General features: G+C 42.5%; 1 protein-coding gene across 1 annotated transcript in view; it reads left to right on the top strand.

Annotated features, from left to right (window-relative positions):
• Positions 1-200: 200 nt before the first annotated feature.
• ETV1 (ETS variant transcription factor 1) overlaps positions 201-12022 on the top strand; it is a 99806-nt gene continuing 87984 nt past the window's right edge. Inside the window, exons 1-4 of the mRNA XM_062178137.1 lie at positions 201-251; positions 751-895; positions 1674-1761; positions 3124-3171. Of these exons, the coding sequence (XP_062034121.1) occupies positions 851-895; positions 1674-1761; positions 3124-3171 (181 nt within the window). The 5' untranslated portion in view covers positions 201-251; positions 751-850. The remainder of the gene's footprint in view (positions 252-750; positions 896-1673; positions 1762-3123; positions 3172-12022) is intronic.

Here is a 12022-nt window from a genome sequence, read left to right as displayed (position 1 = left end):
GGGCCGGCGAGCCGCCTGATTGACAGCCCGACATCCGACCGCGGGGAAGGCGCCCGCGGAGCCAATGGGCGGCGGCGCTCGCTCCGCCTGGATGGGAGGCCCCAGGAGGAGAAGTGGCGGAGAAGCCCCCGAGGCGCGCTCCGTCACTGGCGCCTCCGGCGTGCGCGGGGCAGCGCTTGGGCGCGCCTGGCCCGCCATCCCCGTGCCCGGAGAGGGCTCGTGCGCGGCTGCTCGCCGGGCGCGGCCTCCAGGTGGGTCCGCTCCCGCAACTTTCCTTGCGCCCGGTACCTGCGCGGCTATGCGGTGCGCGCCGAGCCGTCACGGCGCAGAGCCGCCTGCGCCGCCCCAGTCCCGTTAGGTGCCCGGTGACTCGCGGGGGTCGCCATTGCCACTTTTCTTTTTTTTTTTTTTTTGCAAATCGGAGCTGACCCCCACCCCCCACCCCCCGGTCCCCTGGGAGGGGTACCCCGACCGCGCAGGAAACACGCCACGAGTGTGGACCGAAACGCTTGGGTCCCTCCGCTTGGGTTGTTTTGTTTTGTTTTGGGCTAGGATCGAAAGCACGCAAATTGCCAGGTCCTGCGCGGGGATCCAGGTGGAAGGGGGCGGTGCAGGGAGGGAGGGATCTGTTTTGTGAATGGGGAACCGGCGGAGGATCATTAGCCATGCAAATTCAGGAGCTTCATTCATGCTTTTTTTTTTTTTTTTTTTTGAAAGCCTAAAAGCCATCTTGTTCCCCTCCCCTTCCAGGCTGATACAAGTCCAGATCCCCAGGAAAGCTGCCCCGGCTCCATGCTGGAAATATAAGAACACCGCGCGCGCTGGGGAGTGGCGAGCGAGCGGCCGCAGCATGGACGCGTTCCACGACCAGCAAGTGCCTTACGTGGTCCCCGGCGTGAGTGGAGCGGGTCCCTGGGCCGCCGCTTTATACACGCGACTCGCGGGGGCGGGGAGCGCGGGCGCGGGCGCGGAGCGCGGGGCCGGGGCGCAGCCACTTGGGCCGCTCCTTGGCCGCTGCACGGCGCCGGCTGGGACATGAGCTCGCCTCTCCGGGACGCGGCCCAGGCACAGCTCTGTTTCTGGGGCCCCCTCCCCCCCAGCCCCACACCCCACTTCTCCCCCCCCCCCCACCGCCTTCTCCTCCTTTTCTTTTCTAATGAAAGCGCTCCCAGATGAGTGGACGACTGGAGAGGCGGGGGCCTCAGCAGCTGCTGCAGCTCGCAAAGTTTCTGGCTGGGTTTGCCACTTGAAAAGAATGAAGTTGAGCCCAAGGCTGCCACTTGGGGTTCACATCTCCTCTCCTACTTGTTTTCCCTCTCTCTCTCAAGCCTCTCTCTTGGCTCTTGGGGGGCGCAGGGTGGGGGCTGCACAATGCATTGCATTGCAAGCTAGCGTTGACCCAGCCAAGAGCAAGGAGTTTAAAGTGTTGCCGCTTAACGGTTGTTTTGATGTTGACATGTGAATATGCCACTGATGAGCTGAGCCTGAGGATCCGGTTCTCAGCACGAGCTCCCCCACCCACCGGCTCTCCGACACCAAGGGCTCCGCTGTTTCTGTTCAGGGAGAGGCCCCCCGCAAGACCCGGGTGGTGCACGCGTGCGTGCATGCGTCCTGGGAGTGTGTGACAGCTGAGGTTTACCTACTCTTAAAGGATTTCGTCTTTCCCTTTGTAGAGTCAGCGTGGGAGAACTTGTCACGAGAAACCAACGAATGTCAGGAAGAGAAAATTCATTCACAGAGATCTGGCTCATGACTCAGAAGGTGAGGTTTGCGCTGTATCCCTTTTTTTTCCTTTTTTTTTTTTTTTACCTGTCCCATGCACCTGCATGAAGAACCAGTCTTCGCCTAGGAGGATAAAACTTTGAAATGACTGAACTTCACCGAGACTTTTTTCCTTGGAGCGATTGACATAATGGACAAGTTTGCTTTGGGGAAGATTTTATGGTCCTGTCAAACTAATCAAAGAAGGAAATAAAAACTTAAACAGTGGCATCCTTCTTCTCATCCTGCCTCTCTGTTTAAATGCCCTGTTCCTAAGACACAGGACTCGTCCCACCTACTAACATACACAGCATGGTAGCACCCAGCCAGGCAGCTTTGAGTTTAGGACAAGTTAGGTGATACAAATGATGCTGTGACCTCCTCTCCTCTGCTCGCTCAATCCACGGACTGTTAGCAGACTTGTCAAGGCTGAGTTCGAGGGCGGCATTGTGAAGTCTTTAGGTCTTGCTTCTAGGCCTTCAATTGTTCCCTGAATCACATGTGAGCCCTAATTAATGATTGTAATGCTATTTGACAAATTAGCTCGCACACTCTCTTTTAGGAACTGTTGGTAGATTAGTATAGGTATACATTCTTTCAGCCATGTGAGAGTATTCATAGGAAATTCAAAAATACTTGGATTTCATTATCAAAGTTTAGTTTGCAATTTAAATCAGGTGCACGGAATTCTGAAACTTCCTCACATCTTCCCATTTATTGCCACCTCCTTCCTCCCCTTCCCACCGTGGCTGAACACACCGTTTTGGACTGGGTCCTAGAATAGGGCCAGGGAACGGTCGGTCTGTCTTTGACCTGTGAATGCAGAAATTCTTGTTTAAAACTTGGATTTCTAGGGGCCCCTCTGAGTTCTGAGGCATTCAGTGGGAAAACATGTAGCTACTGCTACATCTTGTAGTTGACATTCAGAAAATACAAATCAAATGCACCGCAGCCTAGCCCATGTTTCCCCTACTACTACTAATTTCACCAGGAGTTGACTGTATTTTAGAAAGAGTACTGTGGATAGACACACCTTCAACTCACCTTTTTGGATCCTCATATGTGTGTGGTGTTTGCCGTCTTTGCGCTTTTAAGTAAGCCACTTGTTAGAAAAGAAAAAAGATTGTACTGTTTGGTTGACTAAAACACTTTCTGAAAGTGTTAGCAGCCATCAAAAGTAGGCAAGATTATTATTAAGACGCTTAGGCTGTGAATTCTATTTTCTTTTTCTGTCAATTCCTTCTCCCCAAATTAAATTGATATTTCCTCTCAGCTTCAGGACAGACAGTTCCATAAAATGAAGCCCAAAGATTAGCAAGTCTGATGTTTGTATCTTTGGTTTTTTTTTTTTTTTTTTTTTAGAACTCTTTCAAGATCTCAGTCAATTACAGGAAACATGGCTTGCAGAAGGTAAGGCAAAAAAAAATTGCTTTAAAACGAGGGGGCGGGGGAGCTGGTTGGGGGGGGGAGAAGCAACTCTAGAAGAGGGAAAAAAAAAAAAAGTCCTGAACTTGCTGTCTTAATGTTGAGCCCAATTAATTGAGCTCTACAAGAGCCACCTCGTGTGTCATGCATATATTACAGCTTCTGACGAGTTTGTCTTTGGGGACTCTGGGGCTGCACTACCCAGTGTCATCACAAATTACCAGGAGAAATTGCTTCCAGCTCACAATCACATCTGCTTTTGGCAAGAACTAATGCACCAAGACTTCAAGTTCTGAGCCTCTGTTCGGATTTTAATTGCAATTGATCAGGTTTATATTATTGTACCTCGAGAGACCTCCCAGAGCCAGAACCGGCTGCCTAGCTGGCTGTTGCCTTTGGAGCAGCGCATGTCATTATTTGGCGATCTGGTGGAGGTCTTTTCTGATGGCAGAAATTAGTTTCTCTGGGTTCATCAGGACGGGATGCTTCAAGATTTAAGTGCCAGTGTCTTTTTTCCACCGTGTTCCCAGCACAGAACGCTAGGTGTGTATCCAATTCTTAGGAAATCTGTGGGTTTAAAGGTAAATCTTCCGGGAGGGATTTGAGGATTTAAGCAATGTTTTCTGTGTATTACTATGCATGTGATGTTTGTTGAAATTGACCTTTGTTATATTGTCACTTTAGTACTTTTTTTTTTTTTTAATATAGCAAAGAGACTTTTAACAGGGGTTGCTTTCATGTTGGATTATTTGTTGATAAAATGTTGCAGTGCAATCCATTGTATGTTTGATTGTGTGCAACTTTATTTATAGGAACAATGAGGCATGGCTTTAGTAAAGCTTTATACAACTTCAGAAATAGCTAATGCTGAGGGAATTCTGTCGGCATTCAGAATTTGAAATTTTTCTTTGGGATTTGGCATAATGTGAAAAATTAATTTTATGTGTCTTGTAGGAAAGGCAAGAAGGAAATTATAAATACCTAAGCATTGAGTATAAGTGTGTTACTTGTGTGTTCACATTATATGGGAAACATGCACATTTTTGGAAGAGTTCATTAGGATGGTGAAAAGGAGAGAGAGGGGGAAATGAAACTAAGGGTTGCTGGAGCTACTTTGGGGTGGGCTGATGTGTTTTATCAGGTGGTCTTGTGTGCAGTTGTGCAAGTTGCTGTTAGCATGAAAATAAGTTTCTTTGTTTTGCTGATATTCTAGTTCTTCAAAGAGCTTTTGCAATCTTTGTGAATCTTGCAAGTTAAGTAGCTTTCTTAACAGTCCTTTGAAAGGGTGTTTGTGTTTGTATATTAATGGAAGGTAAGTATTAGTGACAGTTTTAGTTCTACTTAAAGGTCATTTGGCATGTCTCTGTACATGAAACTTACTGAAGTAGATCACTCATTACTGCAATATAAGCCATATACTCAAACCCAACTTTTTCAGGAAAATTTGCCCAGAGGTTGTTGTATTAACTTCTGTCTTTTAGTTTTGTGAAGCTGAAGGTCGTGAGGAAGGTTCATTCATGGAGGAATTTATTTACTTATCCAAAATAATTTCAAATACATATTTCAATTGTTCTGGAGGGTTTGTGGCTTCTTAGGATGTTTAAATCTCATTGATTCCAAGGCAGTAACTCGCTGGCAGATTTTGAATGTGCATAGCAACTCTGTTCTTGGAATTTTAAAATGTGGAATCTGTGACAGACTCTTAGCATTTTATAATCAGTTTCAGTATTTTTTTTTTTTTTACTTTTGACTTGTTTTGTGTGTTACAGAGCAGATAAGTGATTTGAATAATTTATCTGAGTTTATTTTATAAAACTCTGCATGGAATTTTCTTACCCATGATTATTAACCTACCTATAAGCCATATCTGAAGATTGAGTTTTCCATTAAACAAACTTAGAAAATGACCAACATATTCAGAGAAGCATGGAATTTTACTTTTAAAAGCATTAATAAGTTTAATTAAACCCAGGGATTAATTGTGACTGTTCTATGGAATACCCAGGTGGGCAGCTATTTACAAAACATGGATAGGATTGCATTTTAGAGTAATTTAAACATTTTTAGAATAGTTTTCATAAATTTAACCAATCTTCATGTAAGCACAAAGTTTTTAATGTGAATTTGAAAAATTTCTCCTAGGGAGAAAAGAAATTTTATTTATTTATTTTTTTACTGTTTGTTAATGGGCTCAGCATTTATTTTTGTTTTCTGCAATTAAATATAATTATATCATTTTGCATTAATGTTTCAATTTGACTTACTCCATGTCTTGAATAATACTAGATAAAAAGAAATCCCCACATTAACCTAGTTTATTTGGAGTTAGATTTGTCTATTTATGTCCTTTTGGACATCCAGAAATTAAAACATTGCCCGACTGACTGGCAGACTTTGCCCTGTTTGCATATTTCTTTCCATGATGTTCTCTAGCCAAGAAAGGACTGGAATTTTAAGGAATCTTGTCCCTTTTGAGAAAGATATTTGCACTTAACCCAGTGTCTTTCATGAGTCAGAATGCCACTGGGACGCTAACCAGCTCTAAACATCTTATTTAAGTTAGTCATAAGATAATCATGTTTTTAAGAAATGATCAACATCTTAAATACTTGGAGATGATATATCTTAGCATGTGTAGTTTGTTTTTTCCTTGGAAGAATTTTTGCAAATTGGGCTCAGTGTGCAACATGTGGATTAGCCATGAGTAAATTATTATGGATTGTGAAATGTGTTTTATCTCTAAGGGGTTGTTGGGATAGATAAGGCAGGACTGAGCGTGGGGAAGGAACCAATATTTTCAACTCAATCAAGTCTCTATAAATGCACTTTGCATTCTTCCCAATGTTTGTCTCCATGCAGGAATCTGTAATATGGTTGCAAAGAGTACAACTTTACATTAATATCACTTTCCAAGCACAAACAGCACAGTTGAAAGGCTTTTAACAAATACACCATGACTTAAAATAACCAATCTGTTCTGAAGAAAATCGAAAAGCTGATGTTTTTCGGTGGCCATAGCAGTGGTTAAAAAAAAAAAAAAAGAAATCAGAGAATATGCCTACTTAAAATTTTGCCATGGCTCCTTTATATTGTAATTTTACTGCACAATTCCTTATTGATTCTTTGTCTTATTGAATTAGATTGCCCCGACAGACAGGCAATGCAATTATTTGATTCCATGAAATAATGAGTTCCGATAGCAACCCCATCAATATCATCTTGGTCTTCACAACCTGTTTTATGTGGGGCATCAGTGGCTGGGGTCTGAGAAGGGACCATCTGGGTGTGGGGGCCAAAAATAGAACACGTGGAGGACATAGCTTCTTGCTGAGTAGTGTATCGGCGCCTACTAACACAACTTAAAGAGAAGTCAGAGGTCTCAGTAGGTACTGAGTGGGAATACCTAGCTTCTCCTGACCATTGTGCTGTTGGCAGTCTGGATGTTCTTGAGTTCCCTTTATGGGTTTTCTCAAGGACCACGGCCCGTGGTGATTCGCTCGGTGGTTTTTGGTAGTGGCGCAGTCTAGTCCGGTTTAAGTCTGCCTCCCTTGGCCCCAGGAACAAAGTTCCTACACCAAAGTTACTATCCCACATGCAAATCAGATGCTTATTTTAGTTTCTTCTCTTGCTTTTGTGTCACCTTCAAGTGCGTAGGTCACCCTACAAGCAGAGGTGTCATGACTTTCTCCTCACTTCCCTGCACTGGCTGCTGCTCAGTATGTGTTCAGAATCATTTTTTATGATTTTCTTAAATAATGTGTGCTGTTGTCACCCACGGTACACACTGGCCATAATGCACTCGTTTTTATTGTTCGCAAAGTCTACTCTTTCTTTTTAGAATGGGATGTAAAACTGGATATGTGCTCCTGATTTTTGTCCCCTGTGGGGTGGCGATAAGAAATGAAGGCTTTAAAACTACATTATTTTGTTTCGTTTTCATAGAACGGGAACTGAAAGTTAAGCATTGGATTATAGAAGTTCACCCAATTTGTTGGAATTGAACAACAGTCATTTGCTGTGTATATGGCCGGGGTAAGGTGGGGTGGGGGGAGTTAATATCCCTCCTTTTTGTTGTACCAGGAAATAACCATAACATATGAAAAAAAGAATTTTTATGTAATTTAAAGATAGCTGGTAGACTACAGGGATTTTATTTCTGAGTACTCATTAGAAACACATAATTTTTTTTCATTTTTTTTTTTTTTTTACCCCTCTAGGGTCTATTTACAAAGTAGAGAGGTATTTCTAAAAATAGGAAAATTGGATGTGATGTGGTTTTTCCAGGGGATCCGATAAGCCTTAATGAAACGGAGCAGAGTTTTTCTGGTTCTTTCACGGGAAATGTGTAATCCACACATTTCTTAGGATCACTGTATTCCCTTGGACTTGTGCGCAGTCTTGTCATTAGAAAAATAATAGCAGAGGGAGGCTTGGGTAGTGTTAGGGAAAACACTTGGTAGAAACAGCAGCTCTCCAGCTCTGAGCTTCCTTGCCTGAAGTTTTCCGTTCCCTGCAGGTCCATTCACGAGGAGTGGAAGCTGATTTGAAACTCAAAACAGAACTTAAACTTAACTGTTTTCTTTTTTGTTAGAGCATTGGCGAAGAATGTATTTATTAAGTATTAGAGGTGTTTCTCTCCTGGGGAGATGTCCTCTTTTCATGTCTGTGTAAATGTGTTTATGCTTCGGCATTAATTAATGCTTTGGCGCTGGCATGATCATTTTAATGTTAAAAGCGGATGTGGTATAAAACCAGGCTTAGTGGACCATGGGTATTTTGTTCCATGGCTCCAAGCTTCATTTTAGGATTAAACAGAATACCAAAGGTGGATTTTTTTTTCCTTGTTGTTTTACTTTTATTTAAGACAAAACTTAAATTTCTTCAGAGAAATTTGTTTTTGACCCTTTGCTTCAAAGTGAATTACTATGAAGTGAAGATCAGTCGGAATCTCTTACAGTCTCCTGCTGTAAAAGATTTGAATAATAGGTGAGAAAAATAAGGCATTTCTTTAATTTCTTTTCTTTTTCCATCTTTCCTTTTTTTGCCGCTTTGCTTTCTTCTGTAGTTTTGTCTATTCAAGTTTCCATAACAAGTTAGGATGATAGGTTAAATGTATGTGTGTATATTTCTGTATGTCAGGTATTTAAATGTGTTCCTCAGCGGATCTAGCTCTATTTGAGACGGTGCAATAAAATTGGTGTGTTTATATTGCAAGTTCAAGTTTACTTGCTTTAGCTCCCTGCAAGGGTGTGACATGAAAAGTTTGCGGTTGGGCCACATGGCTCATGCATGCTGGACTGTGTTTTTGTGAATGGAGGCAGAACTCCAGCCCTGCCTGCTTGTCTTGAGGAATCGCGGAGGAGATCAGCTGTCTCATTCACAGCAGAAAGAGTGACTCACACGTCTTCCGCCTTGTTTGGCTCCGGGTCATTGTTACAGTGGATAGAACTGGTTTTAATTAAATATTAACCCTTTTATACTCGACTTTGGTTTTATTTGTAGTTTCCCCGCTTTCCCCCCTAGCTGTAAAAGGAAAAGCATTTAGGCCCCTGGTTTGTAAGGGGGAGTTTGTCTTGCCTGCAGTCAATCCTGAAACCTTTTAAGACTTTTAACCTCTTCTCAAGTAACGCTTATTACGTTATTTGAAAAGGAGAAGCAGGGATCCAGTAAAGAGAGGCAAGCTATATTTAAGATTGCCCACCCCGAAGGCACCATGAGTTTAAGAAAGGATATTGAAATTAAAAATGAGACTTGGGGATTGTGTGACATTTGGGTCGCGGTTGCTATTTTTAGGAATGTCTTTGCCGTAAGATGTACTGCTGTGTGGTGAAGAGACACGATCAGAAAACAACTTTGGATAATCATCTAGGTAAAGCAAATGGCAGGCAGTGCACTGTGCCCCTTTTAATGGGGAGACGTGATGGCAACTCGCCTGTTAGGACGCCCTGGGCTGAGAGAGCCACCCAACCCTGTCCAGTAAAGCCCACGCCACGCGTGCCATCTTCAGCAAAGCCTTGTAGGACTCTCTGCTCTGTGTTTTGCTCTCTGTGTGTCCTCTCTTCCCTGTGCTCTTTCTTTTTAATTACATAGTGTGGGGGAACATTTTCCTTCTCCCAAGGTGATCATTACAAGTTTGGAGTAGATGGCAATGGAGAGAAAAGCTTCCACGGTTTAATTTTCCACTTTGGAGTTGGTATGACCAGCCACCAGTTTGCAAGCAGCTCCACGGAATTCTTGTGAGTCGAAGAGAAAAAGGAAATGCGCGAATAGGAGTGTGGCAATACTTTGTCATATTTTCCTTGCCCAGATCCAACGAGTGTTTTGAGTTAACTGTTTTCCTTTTACTCTAACTTGAAATTAGAGGTAGGCTTAAGCCTTTGTCTATTTAAGTAGCTTGCTGCCACATTTGGTCTGTTCAGTTTCTGAAGATTAGCTTCTGTGAAATGTGACTCATATGTTTTCTGTTAAAATTCTGTAATATGTTCAGGCACAAGTGTGAACTGTTTATTCGGTATGTTAAGGAGTTAGAACAGAAATAGCAGTTCTTATTCTTACTTTTGTATGAATTGTTAGTATGCACGATTTTCTCTGTGTGACAGACGACTTTGGCATCGCTCTGCTCCTAAGGTTTTGCCCTTTTTTTCCCCCCCACACAGAGCCCAGCAAGCACCACACAGTCACCAGGGCCCTCTGTGTTTGTTACTCTTGTAGTGAAATCGGTAATGGAGCTGCAACTTTGTCTTAACGAACCTAAGGAAAAAAAAAAATCCCAGCCTTTAGGACATTCATACCAGCATATTCAGTTACAAACATACTTTTGTTACTCACTGGCTATTTTTAACTATTCCTGTAAAGGGATATTACATTTTTATTAGATTCTTGTAAATGTTGGCTCTTAAAAAGCACAGTAATTGCCTTGGTTGATAATTTTGCATCTCAATCGTAGTATCTATTTAGCTGTTTAGAGGAAAGACTAAAACTTATGGATGTGATGGGAACAAATATACAGAATTGGATTCCGCTTACTTGCTGTTATTTATTAACTACATATTTAAAAACGTGTAGTTTTTTGGCACAAACACTTGCTTTAAAAATTGAAGCCCTCCACTCTCATTGTATAAATCTTTGAGGAAAATGTAACAGCGCAGTTATCAAAAGCATTGTGTGAGTACTAAGAGTTGCTGATGTCCAAGTCTTAGCTGTTCTTTTTTTTTCCCTCCATCTCTAATAGAATTCACTGGCAGTAAAGATACTGCACTGGGCATTGTAATGATTGAAACGTTTGTGTGTGTGTGTGTGTGTGTGTGAGAGAGAGAGAGAGAGAGAGAGAGAGAGAGACTCGGAAGAAAAGGGTGGGTGTGAGAAGACTGGCAAGAAGGAAAGAAGTTCCGTTTCTGGAATGCCTGATGCTGTGTTGAGATTGCCTCTCTGAAGCCTCAGAGAGAAGACGCACGTTAACCACCGTTAGGCTGATTAGTGAGCCGGCGTTCAGGTTACAGGACTTACCCGCAGCTACCCAGGTAGCTGTCAGTAGGAACTGTTGTCAGGTCTTCGTGGAACAGGAAGGCAGAAAGTTCGCCTTCCCCATGGAGACCGATGAAGTAAGCGTCAGTCACACCTGGGACAGGCTCTTCCTTTGTTTGGGGTTATTTGGTAATGGGCTGGAGTGCGTTTTGAATAAGGATTAAGGACTTCGGGGCAGGAGAAAGTTGTTAGAAAACAGCTGAGCGCCCAACTACATGTGTTTTAATAAATAGGCAAGATTATCAGTATTAGAAAGTGGGATTGGCTAAACTGATTCTCGTGGCAACTTTAAACTTATGGCTGTTGTATTTCCTTTCTAGATAGAATTTCTTGTTATAGAAATTTTATGGATGTTTTTCTTAATCCACTCATTGCCAGCCTGAAACATTTTCAACAGAGACTGATTGTTTATGTTAATAAATGCTCCCTTGACAGAATACGCTTGTTTTTTAAAAAACTAGTAGACATCTGTTTTCATACGACTTGCCTGCATAAAAAAGTTTCCGTATTCTGTAATACTCGCAAAATAATAATAGCTGATCAGATCAGAGCTGAAGTCATATTAGGATGATAATTCATTCTATTTTTACCAAATTAAACGAAACCTAACTTCTGTCTTGTGCAGTTTGTGTCTGTGTGTGCAGTTTGTGTTGGTGAAAAGTCGTTTTAGTAACATTATGTCAGCTTGGAACAGGTTATTTTGATGTCCACCCCAACAGTGATGAAAAGGTTTTAGAAGTTAAAGAAAACTGGGCTTGTGTTTTGATTGCTGCCGAATGCATTAAGTCCTCCCTCGTCGGTGTTTTTCCTTTACTAAAAATAGGGAAGTCGTTTGACATTAGGCCCGATGAAGTGGTGATATTCTTTCTGTTCACGCTGAATAATTGCCAGGAAAATACTGTGCATGAAAAGATGGCATTTGTCTTATGGTTATTATTTTTGTTATTGCAACTATCATCATTGCAAGGCATTGCTTTATTATAAGGGCTCCAAACCCACGGTGAATCTTCATTTTTAAAACTTTCTCACATACTTCGGTCAAACTCAGGGCGAACGTTTTTAATTATGGCAGCCGAATGCACAAAAGGTAGAAACACCCCCAAAGCAAACGCTCCTGAAAATGCAGAGGGAAGTGATAGCTGCCGTGTGCGTGTGCTTCATTTACATGGGCTGCATAGGCAACTGCCCGTGGGTTGAACTGAAATACCTTTTGCTCCATTCTTAAAAAAAAAAAGAAAGAAAAGAAAGAAATGTGCAGGAAATAGAAATCCTGTAGCTTCTTTTGTTGTGGGTCTCTTTTATTTCCACCCAC

The sequence above is a fragment of the Lepus europaeus genome, chromosome 20, assembly GCF_033115175.1.
Source record: "Lepus europaeus isolate LE1 chromosome 20, mLepTim1.pri, whole genome shotgun sequence".
NCBI lineage: Eukaryota > Metazoa > Chordata > Mammalia > Lagomorpha > Leporidae > Lepus > Lepus europaeus.
Note: the sequence above shows the minus strand (reverse complement) of the source record. Positions and strands in the feature narration are given on the sequence as shown.